The 25,879-nt window shown below is 36.9% G+C and overlaps 1 protein-coding gene across 1 annotated transcript in view; it reads left to right on the forward strand.

The window, feature by feature from the left end:
- lrp1ba (low density lipoprotein receptor-related protein 1Ba) overlaps positions 1–25,879 on the forward strand; it is a gene marked incomplete at its 5' end in the record, with an annotated part of 414,271 nt that overhangs the window by 341,552 nt on the left and 46,840 nt on the right. The window contains 5 exons of the mRNA XM_079807766.1: positions 8,138–8,254; positions 16,287–16,393; positions 16,487–16,634; positions 22,745–22,854; positions 25,004–25,136. Of these exons, the coding sequence (XP_079663892.1) occupies positions 8,138–8,254; positions 16,287–16,393; positions 16,487–16,634; positions 22,745–22,854; positions 25,004–25,136 (615 nt within the window). The remainder of the gene's footprint in view (positions 1–8,137; positions 8,255–16,286; positions 16,394–16,486; positions 16,635–22,744; positions 22,855–25,003; positions 25,137–25,879) is intronic.

Here is a 25,879-nt window from a genome sequence, read left to right on the forward strand (position 1 = left end):
GTAAACCATTACATCCCTTTCTATCAAAGTTATCTGACATTATTTGTTCTGGCACAGTTTAACTCTGAGTTCTTGTCATATTTGACCATTTTCTAAACTATAGCGAATCAAATGTGATAATGTGAGAAATGTTGAAGGTGTCTGAATACATTTAGTTTTGTCTATATGTAGTTTTATAGTTTTATATATTAAATATATTTTTAACCCAATTTATATATTTAAGTTGTTATTTTCTAAAAATGTATCGTATTTATGGCAAATCTTCTCCTCATGTTAACCGCATTAAGAAAATAGAAGTAGGAATATGGAATCATATGGTGAATGAGTTTTTTGTGACGGAAAGGCTATGGACTTACAAAGGACTTTATACAGCTTTAAAAGACTGACGTTTGTGTAGTGTTCACTTTAAAGTCCTCATATCTCCAACAAAAGACAAACTTCCTTTATGTGTCCTTTTGTAAGTGTCTTTCGGCATTTTTGTAGTTGAATAAAGACGGACATCTTCAAGGTATTGCTAGTAACGTCTTCAGTTTATAATGGCAAGTACGGTATGTGGCATCTTGCAGTGACAAATCGTCTTGTAAATGGTTTTATCTTTATATCAATCTGGAATACTTTTCATAAGTGCTGTCCATTTCTGTCCAGCATTTACCTCTTCAGGGGAACACTCTGGCTTTCATCACAGGGAACGGTTAGTGCATTGCAAGTAAGCTGAAGTTGGTAATTTTGTCATTTGGGACTTTCAAGAAACTTTTCCACTGCAGAATTCTTCTTTAAAGGTGCAGTGTGTAGTATTTATGAGGATCTATTGACAGAAAGGCAATATAATATATATAACTATGTTTTCAGTGGTGTATAAAGACATTAAATAATGAACCGTTATGTTTTTATTACCTTAGAATGAGCCATTTCTATCTACACACACCGCGGGTCCCCTTAGGGTGAAATCGGCATTTTGCGCCGCCATGTTTCTACAGTAGCCCTAAAAGGACAAACTTCTCTACAGAGCGGCAGCTACTCTCTGCTCTCTCCCCGACGACGACATTTTTGTCCTGTGTCAGCCACCATAGCTTCTCTATGTGCTCCGAGAGGGAGGGGTGAGCGGTGGGAGGTTGCAATTCACAACCTCACCACTAGATGCCGCTAAAATGTACACTTTGCACCTTTAAGTGGTCCAAACCATTCATTCATTGGTCCAACCTAGTCAACGTTCCAAAGGCCAACTTTACCACCTTGAACTGCTACAACCAGCTACTAGCAATTTGCAACCTCATCGCTAGATGCCGTTAAAATTTACACACTGCACCTTTAAAGCATATCAAAGCTTACCCAGTTACCAAAAAAACACATTTAAGTTATATGTTATACATCAAATTGTCTGGTTGGGTACAATGAGACGAACATGCACTGCAAAATTGCAAAAAAAAAAAAATCTATTATATCTTTAGTTCTCAATGAGGCAATTTTTTTCCCCATAATGCATTTTTCTCCTTGTGTGCTGGAATTGCGCATAGTCTTGGACGATTTTGCTATACTGGATTTCCCTAGACACACAACACACTTGTGCACTTTACATCATTGAGAGGATATAATGGAATATTCACATTTAGCCTGCATAATACTGTATTGATTTTTAAACATGAGGACCTTTTCTAAGTGCCTATCCGAACGTCCATCAGTGGAGTGGAGCTTTGTCTTCCAAATAATCAATAACTTGCTTACATCCCTTTAAAAACAGAGTCATTTCCTAACAAGATATTAAGATGAAAAGCATCCACTGGTGGATTCATAAGATTCAGAGATGACATCAATAGGGCGTATTGATAGGTTGACTGAGATTGAAAAGGGACCAGGTCTTTTAATGGACATGGACAATGGGAATGTTTTTTTTCAAAATAGAAAGACTGAGTGCAATGGACTGGATTAGAATTGAGCATGTTGAGGCGCACAGTGCGCGGAAGTCGCCAACTTTCTGCAGAGTCAGACCTCCAAACTTCGTGTGACCTTCAGATGAGCTCAAGAACAGTGTGTAGAGCATCATGGAATGGGTTTCAATGGCTGAGCAGCTCATCCAAGCCTTACATCACCAAGAGCAATGCAAAGCGTCGGATATAGTCGAGTAAAGCACGCCGCCGCTGGACTCTAGAGCAGTGGAGACGTGTTCTCTGGAGTGACCAATCACACTTCTCTGTCTGGCAATCCGATGGACGAGTCTGGGTTTGGCGGTTGCCAGGAGAACGGTACTTGCCTGACTGCATTGTGCCAAGTGTAAAGTTTGTTGGAGGGGGGGTTATGGTGTGGGGTTGTTTTTCAGGGGTTGGGCTTGGCCCCTTAGTTCCAGTGAAAGGAACTCTAAATGCTTCAGCATACCAAGACATTTTGGACAATTTCATGCTCCCAACTTTGTGGGAACAGTTTGGGGATGACCCCTTCCTGTACCAACATGATTGCGCATCAGTGCTCAAAGCAAGGGCCATAAAGACATGGATGAGCGAGTTTGGTGTGGAGGAACTTGACTGGCCTGCACAGAGTCCTAACCTCAACCCGATAGAACACCTTTGGGATTAATTAGAGCGGAGACTGCGAGCCAGGCCTTCTCGTCCAACGTCAGTGCCTGACCCAACAAAGGGGCTTCAAGAAAAATGGTCAAAAATTCCCATAAACACACTCCTAAACCTTGTGGAAAGCCTTTCCAGAAGAGTTGAAGCTGTTAGAGCTGCAAAGGGTGGGCCAACGCCATATTAAACCCTACGGATTAAGAATGGGATGTCATTAAAAGCATGTAAAGGTAGGCTTCCCAAAACTTTTGGCAATATAGTGTAAATCTAGCCAATGCTACAATATAAACAAAATAAAATATCAGTATTTTTTTTTATAAAGGTGCACTATGTAACTTTTCCGTCTGCTCGAGGTCGCCTATTCAAAACAAAGGCGTAGTTTGATGATGCCACGTTTGAGCGCAGAATCTTGGGACATGTGGTTTTCACCTCACAGCCGGTGGGAAAGAATCGGGATAGGACTCGGGCAGAAATCATGTTGATGGATGTGTTTATTAACTTTACTGTAGTATGAAGCAGAGCAGGACCGAGTGTTGTGGAGCTGAGGAACCGCTGGAGCGATTGTTAATAAGACGCCTCGCGAGTAGCGGGACTTTTATTGTAACACAGTCGCTGGCGTCATTTCCGCTTTTCCGGTCATGAGTATAAGGTAACGCAGCTCTGTTTATCATATTAGACACATCTGAGTGTGTTGAAAATGATGTTATGACGTTACTCTGGGCGTTCTCTCAGCGGCTGCTATGACACTTGTTCACACTGCAGTGAGAGTAAAGTGTTTCTGCAAAATAAAACCGGAAACCGAGGGGAACGCAGATATGACACCATTGACAGGCGACTCCCTCACACGTCCCGGTTCCTTGGTTAAAGGAGCAATTTTCTCACGATTTACAAATAGTTGGAAACATTTGGGATATTGTAAGTACTCAACTGAACAACATATATAACACTGGTCTAGTGGTTTTTGGATATTTTACTGAAAAAATTTTACATAGTGCAGCTTTAACTTCTCTCTAATTACTGGTTTTAGCATTGAAAAAGCAAAAATTGCATATAACATAATACATGCATAAAATACTTTATACATGTTTTACTATTGCTAATTTTGAGGTACTTTGCATTAGTTTATTTGAGTTGGTGTGTTCTCAGGAGAGTGATATTAATGTTGTTGTTTTTTTTTGGTCATTTTGTTCCAGCACACTGCATGCTCTCATTGGTTGCTCTAGCTTGAATGGCTGAGTGCTGGTTCGGTGTGTTTTCCTCCGCCACAACTAAAGGTCCACATCAGAAGAATGGATCATTGAAACATTCAGCATGCTGCCTCGCTCTGACACATTGAACACCGCTCTTGATTTGTTGGATGTGGTCTCTCACATCACAGCATGATCCTATTTATTTATTTTGAATTATTCACCAGGATCTACCTCACGTTGTCAGCACGTCGACACAAGCTAATTAGCCCGTAGCACACTGAAAGCATACAGACTAACACAAATGCGTTAAAACAATCAATTCAGTTAATACACCTGCTGTTTGTGATGCTGCGTTCACACCAAATGTGAATAGAGCGTCTACCGTGTCTAGTTGGACGCTTGAACATTTTGAATCCATTCACACGTCCACAGCGAATTGGACGCGCGTATAAATCGAGCGTTTGAAGCAAAATAGACGCGCATTCAAGGCGCTCCAGGAGAAATATGTCATAAAACACCACTCTGCCTCTTTTCATTTTCATTAAAAATATATATTAAGCATTAATAGCCACACAAATGTGGTCCAGGCAACTCCTACATTATCTTCACTGCATGTATATTTAAATATCCTTAAAAAATAAAGTTATAAAACTTCTTTTTGCCCTCAGTCAAAACGATTTGGTAGACAACAAATTATAGATTCATGACACCAAAGATCGCCCGTTAGATCCACACAAGACGAACCACTACAGGACATCAGAGCCAGCGGCAAACGTCAGAAGGACTGGCCGAGGAAAGGCTGCTCTCTCTGGGGTTAATGAGCGCTGAGCGCCCGGTGATCGCCTGGATCTCACAACTCCAAAAACGCAAGATAATTTTTTAAATAGGCGCTCTCTTTATAAATAAACCACAGATTTGAGCTTTAAACAACTACATTCTAACCTGAAAAAGTATTTTCACACCTACCTTGTTTGGTCCGGATTTTCGGACTTTTCAGTTTGGTCCGAATCAAAATTACAGGTGTGAAACCTCCCCCGTACCACGGTCCGGACCAAACAGACGACATCCGGTCAGACGAAAAGAGGTAGTCTCGGTCCGGATCAAACTGAACAAATGTTCGGTTCGTTTCTAGTGTGAAAGCATTTTTTGTATGGTTCGGACTTTCACACCATTTACAGGAAGTTCCTGTTTATGTTTAAATATTATAATGTTATTTTTAAATTCAATCTAGGCTACATTGATTATTAAAAGTGAAAAGATGCGCAATATGTCAGAAGACAGAAGGTCAGAAATGATTTTGAAATAAATTTTGTATGATTTTGCTTAGAAAGTCTTTCTTTAATGTGAATTTCGTTTCGTATAAATTGTATCGTAATTTTAATCAACATTTAATCAGATAATTGCCTGGATTTAATAAATAAAAAGCAAATAGTCAATAGCAGACAATAATCGTGGGAGCGCGTCTCAAACCGAAACTCAGCAGCTACTCGTCTCACAAACATGAGAAATATGTGTATATAAAGCTTAATGTCCTCTTTTAAACGTAACGAAAAGAAAATAGTCAAGCAATGCGCACTGTTCAATAGTGGCAACGATATTTGTCCATTCATTCATTCTTGTGAAAGACCCTGACGTCAGATGCACGTCCGTTTACAAACCAATCAATGTCCAGATGCAGCCCACATAGATGTTGACGAGTGGACGCAAGTGTGTCATGTAAAGTTCTTTAGTCTGCTCGCACAATTGCAATGTGAAACCAAACCAAAACTAACCGAATGTATAAAATGTATCAAAACTAAGTTCGGACCTTGGTGCGGACTTTAAGGTGTGAAAACGCCCTTAAAACGACATTTTGCGACACAGTAGTATTTTTAAATTATGCAGTGTTTCTCATCACGTCACTTTACCACGTGACAGCAGCAAGCAGGCTCCTGATTGGTTAACACGCCGCGAATTGACGCCAAAGAAAAAAAATTAAACTCGGGCGTCAGGCGCGAATTCGCTTCAAACGAGTGAATGCACAAAAAGCACCACTCGCGCGTATCGCGCAAGACGCTCAATTTGCGTCAAATTTGCGTCATTCGCGCGAACTGGACGCACGAATGACGCAAAATCGCGTCCAACACGCCGCAGGACCTCCAGACGCGCGTCAACGCGCCTTTACATTGACTTAACATTGAAATCACTCGCTCCTGACGCTCTATTCGCGTTTGGTGTGAACGCAGCATCAGCCTGACGTCGTCATACTAAGATTCTAGTCAGAATATGAGTCTGATACTGCTCCATTGGGCGGTGATTATGGGGCGTGTCTCAACCGAGCCAGGAAAGAAAATGCCTCTGCACTCAATTGGATAGACCTACAACCAATCAGAGCAACGGAGTAAGTGACGTGTGTTGAGCGATGCATAGTTGTCAACAGAACTCTACCGCACGCACGCTGGAAGAAGTAGAAGAAGAAGATCTTTGCCGGTGTCGTAAAAGGAATTTAAGAATACACGGAGCACTTACCAACACGATCATCATTTCTGAGAGGAATAGTAAAGGTGAACGCATATACGAACAAGTTCTTCGTTTAGTAAGCGGATTCAACCTAAGCGCTCTTTGGTGACGTGGATGATTACGTTACTGTTGATCATCTGTCCATCATCGTATAAAACCCGCCCTGACAATTTGATTGGTCCGAACAGCTCTGGTTCGAGCATAGTTGCTCCACAAAGGACCAAGCGGCAACCTCCCCAAGTTTCTCTTGAAGCCAATATGGAAGTGACTTAAACTGCAATTCATCGACTGGCCACTAGAGGCAGGCTCCAGAAGGAGCAGAATCTCATCGAGCCCCATGTTAAAATCCCCAACTTTACAGCAGAAGAACACGTTTACAGTCTGGTACAAATTGTGGTTTTGGTCTATACGGCTAATTTTGTCCTTCATGTCGACTGTGAGGGGGGTGATTTTTTTTATAACTCATTCGTTTACATTATAGAAAGCCTTAAAGTTCTGCATAATTAAGGGCGTGGCCACTTATTAACCACTTATTTTTAAGTCTACAGTTTATCTCACTTATCATATCCACATATTTTTTATATTTTTATTTTTATCTTATTTCCTATTTTTATCTTTTACTTGATTTATTTATAATTCTACTTATGTTAATACTTTTTATTCTAATTTTATTCTATTTCTATTTAATTTCTTGTAACTGTTATTTGCACTGTCCATGGAGCGGACCTGTTTACATTTCACTGCCAGTTGTATATTGTGTATATAACTGTGTATGTGACAAATAAAACTCTTGAATCTTGAATCTTGAATCTTGACTTTGAGTGACAGGTGGATAGCCGTTTATCTCCTGTCTGTTAGTCATCGCGTCACCTCAGCTCCGCCCACGTCCCGCCTTTTTGCCTATTTTCTATTATCCATGAGTGACACGTGATGACGCTCTGCCAAGATGGCAACGGCCAGCTCGACCCTACTTCACGCTTCAAAACTGCTCTTCAGAATCCTATGGGTGACGTCACGGACACATACGTCCATATTTTTTACAGTCTATGGTCCAGACCGAACTTCCCAACCTCAAATGTTGTGGGCGGGGCTAAGTTCGGCTGGCATCCAGGCTAGCTGTTTGTATATTCTAACGGAACTGCATTTCCTGAAAGTCGCTTGAACTTGAAACAAACTACTAAAGTCAAGTAAAAATGTTTCAAACATATAAAATTAAGAGTAAAACCACATGTGTATAATAGTTCTCTATTTAGTTATAATGAGCAAATCTCTCTCTTTTTTCCATCTTGAAGGAAATTTGAGCCCTGGAGCTATATCGGGGACAAATCTTAATATTCCAGCCGCGTTCTTGCCAAATTAAAATTCTCTTAATGTCATTTTAAGTCGGGGAATTAGCACTCAAACACTGCATTGTGATTGTCAATTAATCATGCATTATGTTCTCATCATCTCTCGAGATAGTTGGATTAGTCGTCGCCGACATTCAGATGAGGGGAAATTGCATTCCTGATTTCCTGTTCTCAAACGAGTTCGGATTAGCATGTTGATTATTTTAGAGAAAGGGAGATGTGATTTAGCATTGTGCCTTTGATTCAGCCTTGTGGGATCCTGGAAAAAAAAAAGTGTTCAATTTATGGTTAAAAAAAAAAAAAGTCAACATTTACTAATAAAATATTAATATACCAACCTTCGTGGTAAGCCGAAAACCATCACAAGGTTGTTAAAATCCTCATTGAAACAGTTCAATAAGTGTTTTACAGTCTGAATATTGTGAAAAGAAAATGTAACAAACATGTTATGGTTTAGTTTTACCTCAGGATCCCTATTTATTTGACACCGTAATATTAAGGAGGACATTCAAATGGACGCTTTGTTTGTTTGTGTATGCAGATGAAAAGACATGCGGGCCGCATGAGTTTCGCTGCAAGGACAACAACTGCATCCCGGACCACTGGAGGTGTGACGGCCAGAGCGACTGCAGCGACAATTCAGACGAGGAGAACTGCAGTACGTCCAAACCTTTACAAAGCTAGGCAGGGATCGGTGTAACAAACACTTCCTCTGCAGATGATTCAGAAAGCAACACACTTTTGGTGTTTGGAGAGCAAACAAATTGTTGAATGAAAATCCAAATGTGTTTTTATTGTATTGTTTGTGTTTTGTTAAGTGTGCGTGCTGTGATGGGTATTGCTTTGTTCAATTGTTTTATTTAGTTTTGATGTTTTTTTTTTGGTTTAGTTTCATTGTTTCGTGTTTTGTTTAGTTTCATTGTGCTGCGTTATTTAGTTTTGTTTGATTGTGCTGTTTCTTTTCATTGTGCAGTGGTTAGTATTAGTTTAGTTTTTGTTTAGTTAAGTTGCATTGTTTTGTGTTTAGTTTTTTGTTTCATTGTGCTGTTTTGTTGTTTAGTTTCACATTTTTGTTGTTTAGTTTCATGTTTTTTGTTGTTTAGTTTGTTATGATGTGTTCTTTAGTTTAACTTTTTTGCTTAGTTTTGTTGTGTTGTTTAGTTTTGTTGTGTTTGTTGTTTAGTTTCATGTTTTTTATTGTTTAGTTTTGTTGTGATGTGTTGTTTAGTTTCACTTTCTTGTTTTGTCGTGTGTTGTTTAGTTTCACTTTCTAGTTTAGTTTTGTTGTGATGTGTTGTTTAGTTTCACTTTCTTGTTTTGTTGTGTGTTGTTTAGTTTCACTTTCTTGTTTAGTTTTGTTGTCTGTGTTGTTTAGTTTCATGTTTTTTGTTGTTTAGTTTTGTTGAGATGTGTTGTTTAGTTTTACTTTTTTGCTTAGTTTTGATGTGTGTGTTTAGTTTTGTTATGTTTGTTGTTTAGTTTCATGTTTTTTGTTTAGTTTTGTTGTGATGTGTTGAATAGTTTCTTGTTTTTTGTTGTTTAGTTTTGTTGTGATGTTTAGTTTTTACATTTTATTGTTTAACTTTTTGTCGTTCAGTTTTATTGTGCTTCGTTTAGTTTCATGTTTTTTGTTGTTTAGTTTTGTTGTGATATGTTGTTTGGTTTCACTTTTTTGTTTAGTTTTGTTGTGATGTGTTGTATAGTTTCACTTTTTTTGTGATTTGTTGTTTAGTTTCACTTTTTTCGTTTAGTTTTGTTGTGATTTGTTGTTTAGTTTCACTTTTTTCGTTTAGTTTTGTTGTGCTGTTTAGTTTCACTCTTTTTTTTTGGTTTTGTTGTGTGTGTTGTTTAGTTTCATGTTTTTTGTTTAGTTTTGTTGTGATGTGTTGTATAGTTTCTTGTTTTTTGTTGTTTAGTTTTGTTGTGATGTTTAGTTTTTACATTTTATTGTTTAACTTTTTGTCGTTCAGTTTTATTGTGCTTTGTTTAGTTTCATGTTTTTTGTTGTTTAGTTTTGTTGTGATATGTTGTTTGGTTTCACTTTTTTGTTTAGTTTTGTTGTGATGTGTTGTATAGTTTCACTTTTTTGTGATTTGTTGTTTAGTTTCACTTTTTTCGTTTAGTTTTGTTGTGATTTGTTGTTTAGTTTCACTTTTTTCGTTTAGTTTTGTTGTGCTGTTTAGTTTCACTCTTTTTTTTGGTTTTGTTGTGTGTGTTGTTTAGTTTCATGTTTTTTGTCATTTAGTTTTGTTGTGATATATTGTTTGGTTTCACTTTTTTGTTTAGTTTTGTTGTGTGTGTTGTTTAGTTTCATGTTTTTTGTTGTTTAGTTTTGTTGTGATGTGTTGTTTAGTTTCACTTTTTTGTTTGGTTTTGTTGTGATGTGTTGTTTAGTTTCACTTTTTTGTTTAGTTTTGTTGTGGTGTTGTTTAGTTTCACTTTTTTGTCATTTAGTTGTGTTGTGTGTGTTTAGTTTCATGTTTTTTGTTGTTTAGTTGTTTTTGTTGTGTGTGCTGTTTAGTTTCACTTTTTTTCATTTAGTTTTGTTGTGTGTGTTTAGTTTCTTTGTGCGGTTTACTTTCATTTCATTATATTTTGATTAGTGTTTTGAATTTTGTTGTTTAATTTAGATATATATTGTGTTGTGTTGTTTTGTTTCATTGTTCTCTTTTCTTTAGTTGTGTGTTGTTTAGATGTCTAGTTTAGTTTAGTGTACTTCATTGTGCGGTTTTGTTTAGTTCAGTTTCATCGTGCCGTTATGTTTACAATAGTTTAGTTTAATTCCGCAATCATGCGACAATCTGCTTGTCTTCTCCGGCATCTGAGTGCTTTGACATTTAAATACGTGCAGCTTTCACATAACTCCTCTTATCACACTTGGCAACTAGACATAGCCTACTGTACTTACACAGCAGGGTTTCTGAAAACAACAAAATGGATTCATATGCCGCTCCGCAGTGTGTGGCACACAGATGTTGGATCTTTACAGAGACTTGTGGCAGTGTGTGAGCCATCCTTTTATTTAGTACATGGGTACAGTGTCCAAATGTCCTTCAGCATTGTGCTCTGTGTGTGTGTGTGTGTGTGACGGTTCTCTCAAATCTCTGTGTTTATTCCCTGATGTCTGTGTCATCACGGAGACACAGAACAAGTTCTTCAGTAGTAAAAGAGCTCCTGAAGCCCAGTGGATCTCATCACACTTCAGCTGCATCTCAAGCCTCTTGCCTCACACTTTCAAACAGGAGTGTGTGAGAGACACAGGGGAGAGTGAGATTGTCTGTTGATTGTGTGGAAGTCGGTAGTCGTGATTATATCAATTTTCCTGAAATGCAGACGGGTATTTGCCTCGTGTTCTCGGTGTGTTGATAACTACCGTCCGCTGGAGTGCAGCTGTATATTTTGTCAGCTGTGTGACGTTGATTGACAGCTAGCGGAGAAAGCGTCCCACTGAATGGCAGGATCGATCTCTCCCCCTGATCTGCCATTTGGTTTTAATGGCTGCCGTCCTGTAGCTTCCGGCATCGGCTCCCGGGATAAACGCCGATGTGTGTTTGCCATCGCAACGCTTTGTTTTTTATCCTTGTGCTCTGACCTCTGACCTTTACTTCCTTTTACTTTTGCTTTTGTTTTTTCCTTTTTCTTCCTTTTCCTCTTTTCCTTCCCGTTCCCTTTCCTCTTCCTAGTGTTCATCCTCTTCCTCTTCCGTATCCAATCAGTGTTTCCTTTACTGCATTTAACTTTACATTTGCTTTCTTTGTTTTGTTTTACTTTTATTTTACATATTCTTCCCCTTTCTTTCTTTTTTCTTTCTTTCTTTCTTTCTTTCTTTCTTTCTTTCTTTCTTTCTTTCTTTCTTTCTTTCTTTCTTTCTTTCTTTCTTTCTTTCTTTCTTTCTTTCTTTCTTTCATTTGTTTCCTCTTCCCCTTCCTTATCCAATCAGTGTTTCCTTTACTGCATTTTACTTTATATTTCCTTTCATTTTTGTTTTTATTTTACATTTTCTTCCCTTCTCCTTCCCTTTCTTTTCCTCTTTTTCTTCTCACCCCCTTCCCCTTCCTGCAATTAATTATCTTCCCCTTCTGTTTCCCATCTGTTTTTCTCTTACTTCCTTTACATTACATTTAGTTTACCTTTGTTTCCCTTTTATTTCCTTCCTTTTCTTTCTTTCTTTCTTTCTTTCTTTCTTTCTTTCTTTCTTTCTTTCTTTCTTTCTTTCTTTCTTTCTTTCTTTCTTTCTTTCTTTCTTTCTTTCTTTCTTTCTTTCTTTCTTTCTTTCTTTCTTTCTTTCCTTCCTTCCTTCCTTCCTTCCTTCCTTCCTTCCTTCCTTCCTTCCTTCCTTCCTTCCTTCCTTCCTTCCTTCCTTCCTTCCTTCCTTCCTTCCTTCCTTCCTTCCTTCCTTCCTTCCTTCCTTCCTTCCTTCCTTCCTTCCTTCCTTCCTTCCTTCCTTCCTTCCTTCCTTCCTTCCTTCCTTCCTTCCTTCCTTCCTTATCAAATCAGTTTTTCCTTTACTGCATTTTCCTTTACATTTCCTCTTCTGTTTCCCATCTGTTTTTCCTTTACTTCCTTTACTTTACACTTATTTACCTTTGTTTCCCTTTCATTTCCTTTCTTTCTTTCTTTCTTTCTTTCTTTCTTTCTTTCTTTCTTTCTTTTTTTTTCTTTCTTTCTTTCTTTCTTTCTTTCTTTCTTTCTTTCTTTCTTTATTTATTTATTCATTTGTTTCCTCTTCCCCTTCCTTATCCAATCAGTGTTTCCTTTACTGCATTTTACTTTATATTTCCTTTCATTTTTGTTTTTATTTTACATTTTCTTCCCTTCTCCTTCCCTTTCTTTTCCTCTTTTTCTTCTCACCCCCTTCCCCTTCCTGCAATTAATTATCTTCCCCTTCTGTTTCCCATCTGTTTTTCTCTTACTTCCTTTACATTGCATTTAGTTTACCTTTGTTTCCCTTTTATTTCCTTCCTTTTTTTTCTTTCTTTCTTTCTTTCTTTCTTTCTTTCTTTCTTTCTTTCTTTCTTTCTTTCTTTCTTTCTTTCTTTCTTTCTTTCTTACTTTCCTTCCTTCCTTCCTTCCTTCCTTCCTTCCTTCCTTCCTTCCTTCCTTCCTTCCTTCCTTCCTTCCTTCCTTCCTTCCTTCCTTCCTTCCTTCCTTCCTTCCTTCCTTCCTTCCTTCCTTCCTTCCTTCCTTCCTTCCTTCCTTCCTTCCTTCCTTCCTTCCTTCCTTTCTTATCAAATCAGTTTTTCCTTTACTGCATTTTCCTTTACATTTCCTCTTCTGTTTCCCATCTGTTTTTCCTTTACTTCCTTTACTTTACACTTATTTACCTTTGTTTCCCTTTCATTTCCTTTCTTTTTCCTGTCTTTCTTTCTTTCTTTCTTTCTTTCTTTCTTTCTTTCTTTCTTTCTTTCTTTCTTTCTTTCTTTCTTTCTTTCTTTCCTTCTTTCTTTCTTTCTTTCTTTCTTTCTTTCTTTCTTTCTTTCTTTCTTTCTTTCTTTCTTTCTTTCTTTCTTTCTTTCTTTCTTTCTTTCTTTCTTTCTTTCTTTCTTTCTTTCTTTCTTTCTTTCTTTCTCCAATCTGTTTTTCCATTACTGCATTTTACCATACATTTCCTTTCTTTTGTATTATTTTTTTCTTCCCTTCTCCTTCTTTTTTCTGTCATTCATTTGTTTAGCTCATTCGTCCTTTATTTATTTCTGTATTACATTCATTCTGTTGGTCTCTATCGTTTTGTGTTTGTTTGTTTGTTTGTTTCAATTATTCACTCATGTGTTATTTGTATTTCCTCTCTTCTATAACCGTCTTTGCTGTGTTTTAATATCTGTCTATCTAGTGCTTGGTTTTTCTTTCTAATTGGATTTTCTTGTCTCTGTCTTTGTTTTTCTGTCTGTCATTCGTTTGCATTCATTTGCTTGTTTTTCTTCCCCTTTTCCTTTCCCCTGTTTTTCCTTTTGTTTGATTACATTTTTTTCCTGCTTTACTTCATTTTACTTTACTTTGCATTATATTTTTACCCTTTCCTTCTCTATCCCGTTCTTCTTCTCTTTCCCCTTTTATTTCCTATCCTATCATTCTTTCCCACTTCCCTTCCTTTGTCCTTCCTTTCCTTTGAAGTTGTGCTCATACCTACCATTTGTTTAAAACTTTAGAGGGTACACAAAGTACTCAAAACAAATCAGTGTCAGTTTAAAGCAACTGTTCTCTCAGCATTATTTACTAAATATCCTCGATGTCTTGAAGGTTTCCCAGCTGCCATGTCAGACGTCTAGATTTTATGAGCTGTGGTTTTGTGTGCAAATAAATTTCACATTCAGTTTGTGCTCTTCTCAGTCTCCCTACTTCCTTTTTCCTCTCTCTCATCCTTTCACTATTAATCTCTCCAACTCTTTCAATTTAAACCAAGCTTACAGATCCCTCACGGATCTATAACAGACGTTAATACAAACATGTGCAGTGTTTCCCAAGAGGCCGTTTTTAACGTCTTAATGAACACGAGCTACTGAAGAGTGTTATTTAGACTCCAGCTTACGTTTTATCTTCCTGAGAGTGTGTATGTATGTCCTACAGGATCTATTTTTGCATGATTTCACTCGTATGAGAAAGAAAATATGACTCAAATATTGTCACCCTACTCATCTAGAGATGAATCCCCGCTCTGAAGCGTGTCGGTGTGTGTGTTCATCCTGGTGTGTTTGCTCACTTGCTGAATGGTTTTGAAAACAGACAGAGGCTCGATTTCTTTTCCTCCGTTGGATTCACCTCGAGAGCCTTGCACAGAAACATCAGTGGGAGGATATAAAGGCTCTGATTGGGTCGTGGAGTGGTGATGTCAGGGCAGATGATCTGCGGCGCGCTGAGACTGATAATAGAGTTAGAGCAGTGACACAGACTTATTGTGATAGAGGAGATTTGTGCTCCCCCTATTCATTCTTTCTTTCTTTCTTTCTTTCTTTCTTTCTTTCTTTCTTTCTTTCTTTCTTTCTTTCTTTCTTTCTTTCTTTCTGTTTAGTTTCATTCTTTCATCTTCTGAGTATCTTTTGTTTGTTCATTTTGTCTGTTTTGTTCTTTTGTTTGTTTGTTTGTTTGTTTGTTGCTTACTTTTTGTTTTTTGTTTATTCTTTTGATATTTCATTAGTTTGTTTCTTTTTTGTTTCTTTTCTTGTTTTATTCTGTCTGTATATTTTGTTTGTTTGTTTGTTTCCAACTTTTTTTCTTTTTCGTTTGCCCATTCTCTCTGTATCTATTCTTATTTCATTATTTCATAATTTTGTCTGCATCTTTTGTCCATTCATCTTTCATTTGTTTGTTTCTTTACTTTTTTTGTTACTTTTGTTTGTTTGTTTTGTTTTCATCTGTTTGTACTTTAGTTCTTAAATTTTTTATTTGTATTTTTTTTACTTTTGGTCTTTTGTTCGTTTTCTGTCTGTTTTTGTTTTCATCTGCTGATATCTTTCGTTCTTTCATTTATATTAGGTTTTTTTTCTTAAATTTTTTTCTTTTGTTTGTTTATTCTGTCTGTTTTTGTTTTCATCTGTTTGTACTTTCGTTCTTTCATTTTAATTAGTTTTTTCTTTACTTTTTGTCTTTTGTTTGTTTATTCTGTCTGTTTTTGGTTTCATTTGTTTCTCTTGTCCTTTCACCTTTCATTAGTTTGTTTCTTTACTTTTTGTCTTTTGTTTGTTTATTCTGTCTGTTTTTGTTTTCATCTGTTTATATCTTTCATTCTTTCATTTTTATTTGTTCTTTCTTTACTTTTTGTCTTTTGTTAATTCTGTCTGTTTTTGTTTTCATCTGTTTATATCTTTCGTTCTTTCATTTATATTTGTTTTTTCTTACATTTTTGTATTTTGTTTGTTTATTCTGTCTGTTTTTGTTTTCATCTGTTTGTATCTTTTGCCCTTTAATCTTTCATTAGTTTGTTTCTTTACTTTTTGTCTTTTGTTTGTTTATTCTGTCTGTTTTTGTTTTCATCTGTTTGTATCTTTCATTTTCATTCGTTCTTTCATTTTTAATTAGTTATTTTCTTTACTTTTTGTCTTTTGTTTGTTTAATCTCTCTTTCTTTTGTTTGCTCATTCACTTTAACTTTCTCTCTTTCAGTTTCATTTTTTTTTTGTTCTGTATGTCGTTTTTTATCTCTGTTGTTTGCTCTATATTTCTTGTGCTTGGTCTTTTCAAACTGTTCTTTTATTTTTCATCTTACTTTTTTGTTCATTTCATTTGTTTCCTTTGTTTTTCTGTCATTTATTTCTTCATTTGTTTTGGTTTTTATATCTTTAGTCATTTCATACTCATTCTTTTAGTTTTTTCATTTTTTCTGTCTGTCTGTCTTTCTTTTATTTGTTTGCATTTATTCACTTGTGTGTCTCTTTTTCCTCCTTTTGGTGTGTCTTCCTTCTCCGTCTGTTGATTGTTTGCCAATTCTGTCTGTTTTTTATTTTTTTTATTTGCTTTCCTCTTTCTCTATTTAATTTTCACATTCTCTCTGGCATTTCTTAGGCTTCCTGCCAAATCTCACCAAAGGAAGTCTGGATGTGTCTTTCTGTTCATAACAACAGAAAAAAAAACTGTCTAGCAATTTATTTGTTTGTTTTACTGCTGCCAAATGCTTATTCAGATTTCACAGCCCATCCTCGTTTCCAATAGTAAAAGAAGTCCAAATTCTGTCTTTCTCTCTCTCTCTTCTCTTTTTAGAGCCAGTAACATGTAACTCGAAAAATTTCATCTGCGCCAACGGAGAGTGCATCTCCTCGCGTTTCCGCTGCGATGGCGACTTCGACTGCACCGATAACTCTGATGAGGTTTCAAGAACCACATTCGTCAATCACGCCATTGATACACATCGTTAATCTCGTTCCTGTTAAAGTGCTGACATCCCGCACATGTGTTTTCAGAGAGGCTGCGAGAGCCACTGCTCAGAGGATCAGTTCCAGTGCCTGAATCATCTCTGTATCTCAGTCAAATGGCTCTGTGATGGACAGGAAGACTGCAAAACCGGGGAGGATGAAGCCAACTGCAGCCCTGCCAACACCGCCATGACAGGTTAGCTGCTTTCACACGCTCTTTAAATAATGCAAACCGATCCAGAACCCATCAAAGCCTTTCCGAGACAGCTAGCTTGGCGCTCCTATAATCACATGTCATCGAGAGGACATCTTTTATCCAAAGGGAATCACAGGCCTCCGACTATACAATGGAGACGGGAAATCTCTGTACGACCTCAAACCCTGTGACGCTGCCTTCATTTATAACCGCTAAGCCACTACCGCTTAAAAACGAACAGCAAAATGACCCCACATTTGTCATCCGTTGTTAGCGAACCGCATTTAAATGTCACCCCAGGATTTTCGTTCCAGGGAACGGCTTGTTCCTCCCTCATCGTCGCTCCTTTGAGTCTAAAACTGCTGCTTAAGTTCACTTAGTATAAGTACGGTACACCTGCTAATACTCCAGCCCAATTTATATTTTATAAGAGGTCGCTATAAAGAAGTATGTATAGGTTTTTTGAAGTGCAACCAGAACATCTACCTGTACCGCTTTCACTGCAAAAATAAAAGGCAAAATATCACTCTCTCATCTTCCTTTTCATGTTTGCTTGAGGAACAGATGGCGAATCCACTTACTCGAGATGGATTTTCAATATTCACATCCTCTATGGTATCAATAGCGAGCTACGCTCCTCCCCAGAGCTTTCAAGTCAAAATGAGATCTATTTAAGTCAGAACCGCAGCCTACAGACACGTTGAGCTATATATAGCTTGTAATGCATGATATTGCATTACTCCCTAAAAAGTAACTAATTGCATTACTTGCTTTTCATTTTTTTGTAGTTACTTTTCCCACCTGGGCTGGGAAAAAGTTCTATTTTTGGCAAATGTAAAAGCCCTCTGATACCAAAAGTGAAATGAAAAAGCCTCAGGCTGAAGGAAATGCAAATTCACACCTGCCTACAGCAGAGGTCAATAAACGGGGAAAAGTATGAAACATTTGAAAAAGGAACAAATATTTTGTTGCAAGTAATGCATTACTAGACTCGTTACTTTAAAAAGTAATCCGGTTACATAACTCGCATTAGTTAATAACACTGATTATCTCTTCATCGCGGCAACTGTTAGTGAGTGGGGTATATTAGGCAGCAAGTGAACATTTTGCCCTCAAAGTTGATGTGTTTGAAGCAGGAAAAATGGGCAAGCGTAAGGATTTGAGCGAGTTTGACAAGGGCCAAATTGTGATGGCTAGACGACTGGGTCAGAGCATCTCCAAAACTGCAGCTCTTGTGGGGTGTTCCCGGTCTGCAGTGGTCAGTCTCTATCAAAAGTGCTCCAAGGAAGGAGCAGTGGTGAACCGGTGACAGGTTAATGGGCGGCCAAGGCTCATTGATGCACGTCGGGAGCGAAGGCTGGCCCTCGCAGACGAGCTACTGGAGCTCAAATTGCTCAAGAAGTTAATGCTGGTTCTGATAGAAAGGTGTCAGAATACACAGTGTATCAGGTTGTTGTGTATGGGGCGGCATAGCCGCAGACCAGCCAGGGTGCCCATGCTGACCCCAGTACACCACCGAAAGCACCAACAGTGGGCACTTGAGCATCAGAACTGGAACACGGAGCAATGGAAGAACCAACACAGTATTAGGAAGGTGGTCAAAATCAGTGTTGCCACAGCTACTTTGAAAAAGTAATCTGATTACTGATTACTCCTTTAAAAAGTAACTTAGTTACTTTACAGATTACTTAATTTTAAAACTAACTAAGTTAGATTACAAGTTACTTTATTAGTTACATTCAGCAGTTGCCGACAACACCCCTGCCGCCTCAACATAAAAATGACAACCATTTTTGCCAACACTCACTTTATTGGAATTGCATTTTTAACAGTAACATTCAAAAATGTATCTCCTGACACTTTAAGTTGAAATTAAAAAATATTTCCTGAAAAAAACATGTTTTCATAAAAAATTTTATAAAGACATACACTTAACATAAATACTCTCCCCGAAATGCAAGAAGAAAGCAAATATATATATTTTTACTAGGAATGCACCGAATCCAGGATTCGGGTTCGGATTCGGACGAATATTGGGCTTTTTGACGGGGTTCGGTTTCTGCCGAACCTCAGAATGTTTTCCCACCGAACCGAACCCTAGGCTTGCACTATGCGCGCTCCGCTGGTTGAACGTAATGATGCCGCCGTTGAAAGTGAAAATGAATCTCATGAACAGAAAACGTGGCAGTACTTTCAGTCAAAAGAAGGCGATTCAAGTCGAACTACATGTTCAATTTGCAATGCCCATTTGTCTCGTGGTGGCAAGGACCCTAAACAACAGCTGCTGTTAAAACATTTGCGTATTAAACATGCGAAAGAATACGAGTTGTGAATGAAGGAATCTACAGACAGCTGCCAAAATGTATTTTATTTTACCATGCAAACAGCCGCATACAGATCAGATAAAATATAAATAAATAAAAATAATAAAATAAATAGGCCTACACTAAATATTTTTCACTTTAATAATTACCAAATTAAGATGACAAAACGAAAATAAACTGAATCCGTTTGAAGCTTTGAAGAACCAGAATGTTATTTTTTTTTTTTGTCAAATAAAAATAGCAGGCCTAGGCAACCTCAATCCTTCTGTCTCCGCTGCGCGCGCGCCTCCTGCGCTCTCCGTTGTGCTGCTCTTTGAAACGACAGAGGACGACTCTGGGTAATTTTTCTATAAACCATCAGGAAACAGCGGCGAGTAGAACATACGTGACAATGTTTACTTTAGTAAACTTGACTAAAACCACACTATTAAAAGCCTTAAAGTTCAGATGGCACTGATGTCCCGGGAATACAGAGATAACACCTCGCTAGAGTGGCCAGCCTCAGGAAGCGCTGTTCATTTGCTTTCCACCAGTCAGGAGCTTGTTCTACTGCTGTATTTTTCTGTCGAAATGGTCCCACACAGTAAGTTGTCCATTGCTTAATTTTGCGGGATATATCTGGTTTGTGGTTGCACATGTCAACGCACTCCGCGAGTGAACAAATAACGCTATACAGCATATTTAACGCTTTTTTTTTTTTTTGCATGCTCAAGAAATTTTCTTAACCATGCAAAAAAAACAAAAAACCGTTAAAAATATTTAAACCGTTTAAATGATAGTATTAATCGGTCAAAGTTCTTACTTTCGGTTAATGGTTAAATGGTCAATAGCATCCCTACACTGCTGTGGACGTTGTTTACTTCATTAATGTGTTTACTGTGATAATGGCAGTAGGATTCGGTATTCGGTTTCGGATTCAGCCGAATCTTAACCAGTGGATTCGGTATTCGGCCGAACCCCAAAAATCTGGATTGGGTGCATCCCTAATTTTTACTAAGGAAGATGACGAAAATGGTAACTCACAGTTACTTGGATAAGTTACTTTAATCTGATTACTGGTTTTGAAATAGTAACGCGTTAGATTACTCGTTACTGGAAAAAAGTAGTCAGATTAGAGTAACGCTTTACTAAGTAATTTATATATATATATATATATATATATATATATATATATATATATATATATATATATATATATATATATATATATATACACTCACCTAAAGGATTATTAGGAACACCTGTTCAATTTCTCATTAATGCAATTATCTAATCAACCAATCACAATCTCCTGAACTCCAAACTGAATGTCAGAATGGGAAAGAAAGGTGATTTAAGCAATTTTGAGCGCGGCATGGTTGTTGGTGCCAGACGGGCCGGTCTGAGTATTTCACAATCTGCTCAGTTACTGGGATTTTCACGCACAACAATTTCTAGGGTTTACAAAGAATGGTATGAGGCAGTTCTGTGGGCGAAAATGCCTTGTTGATGCTAGAGGTCAGAGGAGAATGGGCCGACTGATTCAAGCTGATAGAAGAGCAACTTTGACTGAAATAACCACTCGTTACAACCGAGGTATGCAGCAAAGCATTTGTGAAGCCACAACACGCACAACCTTGAGGCGGATGGGCTACAACAGCAGAAGACCCCACCGGGTACCACTCATCTCCACTACAAATAGGAAAAAGATGCTACAATTTGCACAAGCTCACCAAAATTGGACAGTTGAAGACTGGACAAAATTTTGCTTGGTCTGATGAGTCTCGATTTCTGTTGAGACATTCAGATGTAAGAGTCAGAATTTGGCGTAAACAGAATGAGAACATGGATCCATTATGTCTTGTTACCCCTGTGCAGGCTGGTGGTGGTGGTGTAATGTGTGGGGGATGTTTTCTTGGCACACTTTAGGCCCCTTAGTGCCAATTGGGCATCGTTTAAATGTCAAAGCCTACCTGAGCATTGTTTCTGACCATGTCCATCCCTTTATGACCACCAAGTACCCATCCTCTGATGGCTACTTCCAGCAGGATAATGCACCATGTCACAAAGCTCGAATCATTTCAAATTGGTTTATTGAACATGACAATGAGTTCACTGTACTAAAATGGCTCCCACAGTCACCAGATCTCAACCCAATAGAGCATCTTTGGGATGTGGTGTAACGGGAGCGTCGTGCCCTGGATGTGCATCCCACAAATCTCCATCAACTGCAAGATGCTATCCTATCAATATGGGCCAACATTTCTAAAGAATGCTTTCAGCACCTTGTTGAATCAATGCCACGTAGAATAAAGGCAGTTCTGAAGGCGAAAGGGGGTCAAAAACAGTATTAGTATGGTGTTCCTAATAATCCTTTAGGTGAGTGTATATATATATATATATCGTCGCTGCCCGATGAAATTCACGTATGTCCAAAACGGTTACTTTTCAGGAAGTGAAAAAAACACCGTATTTCAAAAGCAGTTGAATGTAGCGTTGTCTCACTTGGTACGGCATCTTTACATGTAACCATATTCTTGCCAGTGTAATGATATAATCCACATTTGACCAAAATTGAGTTTAAATGGACATACGTGCATATTTTACAGTAACGGTGGTCGATACGCGTTCTTCCGATCATTAGAATGGCCAAGCCGCGTTTCATATTGACAGAGGAATACGTGCTGGACATTCTCAGCCTCTGGCAAGCGGTGATCGCAGTATGAGTGAGGCATGTTCTAGTGACAATCATGACAGTAGCATTACAGGCTATAATTTGACTAAGAAAAAAAAAATTTGAATCTTATCAATGAGACCGAGTTTATTTACATACTAGCAAGCAAACTAATCTGTGAAGAACTAGATTAGAACTAAACTGTGGAGAGCTTCAATGTCGTACTTTCGGCTATCCAGTGCTGAGCTTCGACGAAACTTCACGAGACCGGCGAGATGCTTCCACTGGGCGGGAGATACGCGGCGTGATTGACAGCTTTGACACCAAATGGATATACGTGAAAATCAGATTACATGATTTCACAACTTTTCATTGGCCGTTTAGATATGTGAAGCATACTGTATACGGAAATGAACCTGGACATTCAATCCGTCGAAAAATCTCAAAATCTCAAAATCGGCAAAATGGACATACGTGGTTTTCATCGGACAGCGACGATATATATATATATACACACACACACTTATATACATCTTAAGGTAAATAAGTCAAAAATACTCAAGAACTCATTTCAACTCTGTATTTTCCGAAGCTCAACTTCATCTGTTATTTTAACCCCAAGAGATTGGAAGTGTTTCTTTCTTCTTCTTCGTCTTCTTTTTTTAAGTTGAGGTCTCCCTCCACTCTTTCTTGGCCCTCATCTTGAATATTTCAGCAGTGTGTTCTGTGCACAGGGTACCTGAGTACGTCCAGGCCTGCAACCGCCGAGTGAATTATTCTGATCGTAAGGACCACTGGAGATAGATTCAGAAAGCTCTCACACTCCCGCCCCTTTTTTTGCTCTTTCCCTGTGACTCAAGGCAAGTCAGGGGAATTTTACCCTCCGATTAATATTAATGCGGCTGAAAACACTTCAAAAAGTGCAGCCAGAAATCTCTCACAACCTCTTACTGACCGAATCTGCAGTTCATTTCAGACTCAAGAGTCATGTGTGCGAGACAGATGCTTTCAAGGAACATATTGTCCCAGGATGTGTAGATTGACATGTCTTATTATAGATATGTCTTATTATTATAGGATTCTTAGATGGAAGATTTTTTGTGGTTGAGTCTTAATTTTGTGTTTCTATTCAGCTCGGCCTACGTCATGTGGTCAGAACGAGTATGTTTGTGTTGGAGGGGGATGCGTGTCGGCTAGCCAACGCTGTGATGGACAAAACGACTGTTCGGACGGATCTGATGAGGTCAGTTCGGTGCATACACAGAATCTACAGGCCCTGTCCCAAATGGCACATTTCATATGCACTTACGGTCTTGTGGACTTAGAATGGCTCGTGCACGTGTCCATGAAGACCGTAGGGAGTCCCATTAGTCATTTTAGGTTTCAGAAGGGTCGTGCGAGTTCCCACTTTGCGGTCTATATGCATCCTCGATGCGCACTTTTTCCGCAGCAGACTTCTTCCCGACAGTCAAAGTGGCGTCACGTCATGAAAGTGCAGACTAGTAGGAAGGCCGCGAGGGTTTAGGGTGCCATTTGGGACGGGGCCACAGAGTGTTTCAGCTGTTTTGGTCAGTACAGTGGAAGTAAATGGGGTCCAAAACTTTCAAGCTCAAAAAAGGACTTGTTTTAGTCTTGTACTAAAGACAGACTTAAATTAATTGTGTGGAAAATGTATTATTATTTATTTTTTTATTATTACTATTATTATTATTATTATTATTATTAAAATACTTTAAATGTTTAGAATGTACATGGTTAAAACTAATATTTCTGGTAGTTAATTATTTCATGAATATAATTTATATAATACTAAAACTGAAAAATAATACATATTATTTTAATTATTATTATTATTATTATTATTATTATTTGCAAAAGATTTTTGTCCACACAGTTGCATTATAATATATATATATATTAAAAATAATACATTTAATTATTTATTATAATATTTTTCATATTATTTCTGTGCACACAGTTAGAAGTAACATTTAATTCAATGTATTTAATAAATGTTATTCGTATAATACAATTTAAAATAATCATTATTTACTATTACTGATAATAATAACATATTTGAAATATAAATAATGTTACTACTAATCTTTAAGTTAGTTCATTATTTTGTACATGAATATAATTGATATAAAATTGTGAATTATACATTTATATTTATATTATTTATCATAATAATAATATTTGCTCATTGTATACAGTGATAATTAACCTTTAAGTTAGTTAATTATTTTCTACATAATAATTATTATATTTATTATACTTATATAATTATAACAATCTATATAATAAAACAATGAATTGTAATAATAATAATAATAATAATAATAATAATAATAATAATAATAATAATAACAGTTAAAATAACCTTTACATTAGTTAATTATTTTCTACATATAGTAATTGTATTTATTATAATTATAATAATATATATATAAAACAATAAATTGTAATAAATAGTAGTATTGATAATAATACTTCTATTTATTACAATTTATTATTTTCTACATATAGTAATTATATTTATTATAATTATAATAATATATATAAAACAATAAATTGTAATAAATTGTAGTATTATTATTAAGTATATATATATATATATATATATATATATATATATATATATATATATATATATATATATATATATATATATATATATATATATATATATATATATATATATATATATATATATATATATATATATATAAAATAATAATCATAATATATATATATATCATTATTTAAAAAAAAAAAAAAATTAAGTCCTCATAAAGTTCCAAACTTGCATGGCTTGGTTCTTACTACAACACAGTTTTCATTAATACAATGGAACTCAATGGGGTCCAAAACTATCAAGTAGCTTGGAATTAATCCAAATGATGGCAGAAAGCTTATTTCTGTAAGTATCCCTTTAACTGATTCAACGTTGTTTCTTGGTGGTTCCAGTCTGCTTCCTCAAGACTCATAATGCAGTGTCAACAGTTCAGCTGAGTTTGGCTGAGTTTCCCTAATAAGGAGCATTAATACAGACCTCTTTTTCAAAGGCCCCTAGAGAGCCAAGGCCGCATTTCCTCCATGCATTATATATAAAAAGCAATTTCAGCTGTAGGAAAAGATCAGAGGTCATTGCTAAAGAGGACGTGACTTTTAATTCAGCCAATCATTCAGATGCGTTATTGAAATAGTCAAGCCTGTGAGAAATGTGTGTGTGTGTGTGTGTGTGTGTGTGTGTGTGTGTGTGTGTGTGTGTGTGTGTGTGTGTGTGTGTGTGTGTGTGTGTGTGTGTGTGTGTGTGTGTGTGTGTGTGTGTGTGTGTGTGTGTGTGTGTGTGTGTGTGTGTGTGTGTGTGTGTGTGTGTGTGCGAGCAGGTGGACTGCATTCGGGAGTGTAAGGAGGACGAGTTCCTGTGTCGTAATCGAGCACACTGCGTTCCCGCTCGCTGGAGGTGCGACAGGGTCTTCGACTGCCTGGATCAAAGTGACGAGGACAACTGTGATCAGGGTAACGCTCCCAAATCTGATGCGCTGCATTTCTAGCTCCCAGGATGCTTTGCATGGGATTGAGAGAGTAATGTTGAACTGAAGTGCTATTTGATGTATTTTTAACTGACTTCAGTTTCCACTACAACAGATATTATTTGTGTGAATGGACTTGTTTTAGTCTTGTTGTACAAACTTAAATTCATTTTGTGGATGATGATGATGATGATGATGATGATGATGATGATGATGATGATGATGATGATGATGATGATGATTATTAATTATTATTTTAATAATAATTGTTCATATATTTTGCTATTGTACACAGTTAACTTTCAGCTAGTAAATTATTTAATACATTTAATTTATAATTAATTCAAATAAAATCAATTAAAACAATAAATATAATTATTTATGTATCATCATCATCATCATCATCATCATCATCATCATCATCATCATCATCATCATCATCATCATCATCATCATCATCATCATCATCATCATCATCATCATCATCATTATTATTATTATTATTATTATTGTTGTTGTTTATTTATTTCAGTCATTACAGACAATTTTTCATAATAAAAAACAAAAGCAAAAAGCAATAAACAAAAAACAAATAGAATTTTTTTTTTAAATATGCATAACCAAAAAAGTTATAGGCAGCTCATCATCATCATCATCATCATCATCATCATCATCATCATCATCATCATCATCATCATCATCATCATCATCATCATCATCATCATCATC

This window comes from Gobio gobio (assembly GCF_949357685.1).
Source record: "Gobio gobio genome assembly, chromosome: 24".
NCBI lineage: Eukaryota > Metazoa > Chordata > Actinopteri > Cypriniformes > Gobionidae > Gobio > Gobio gobio.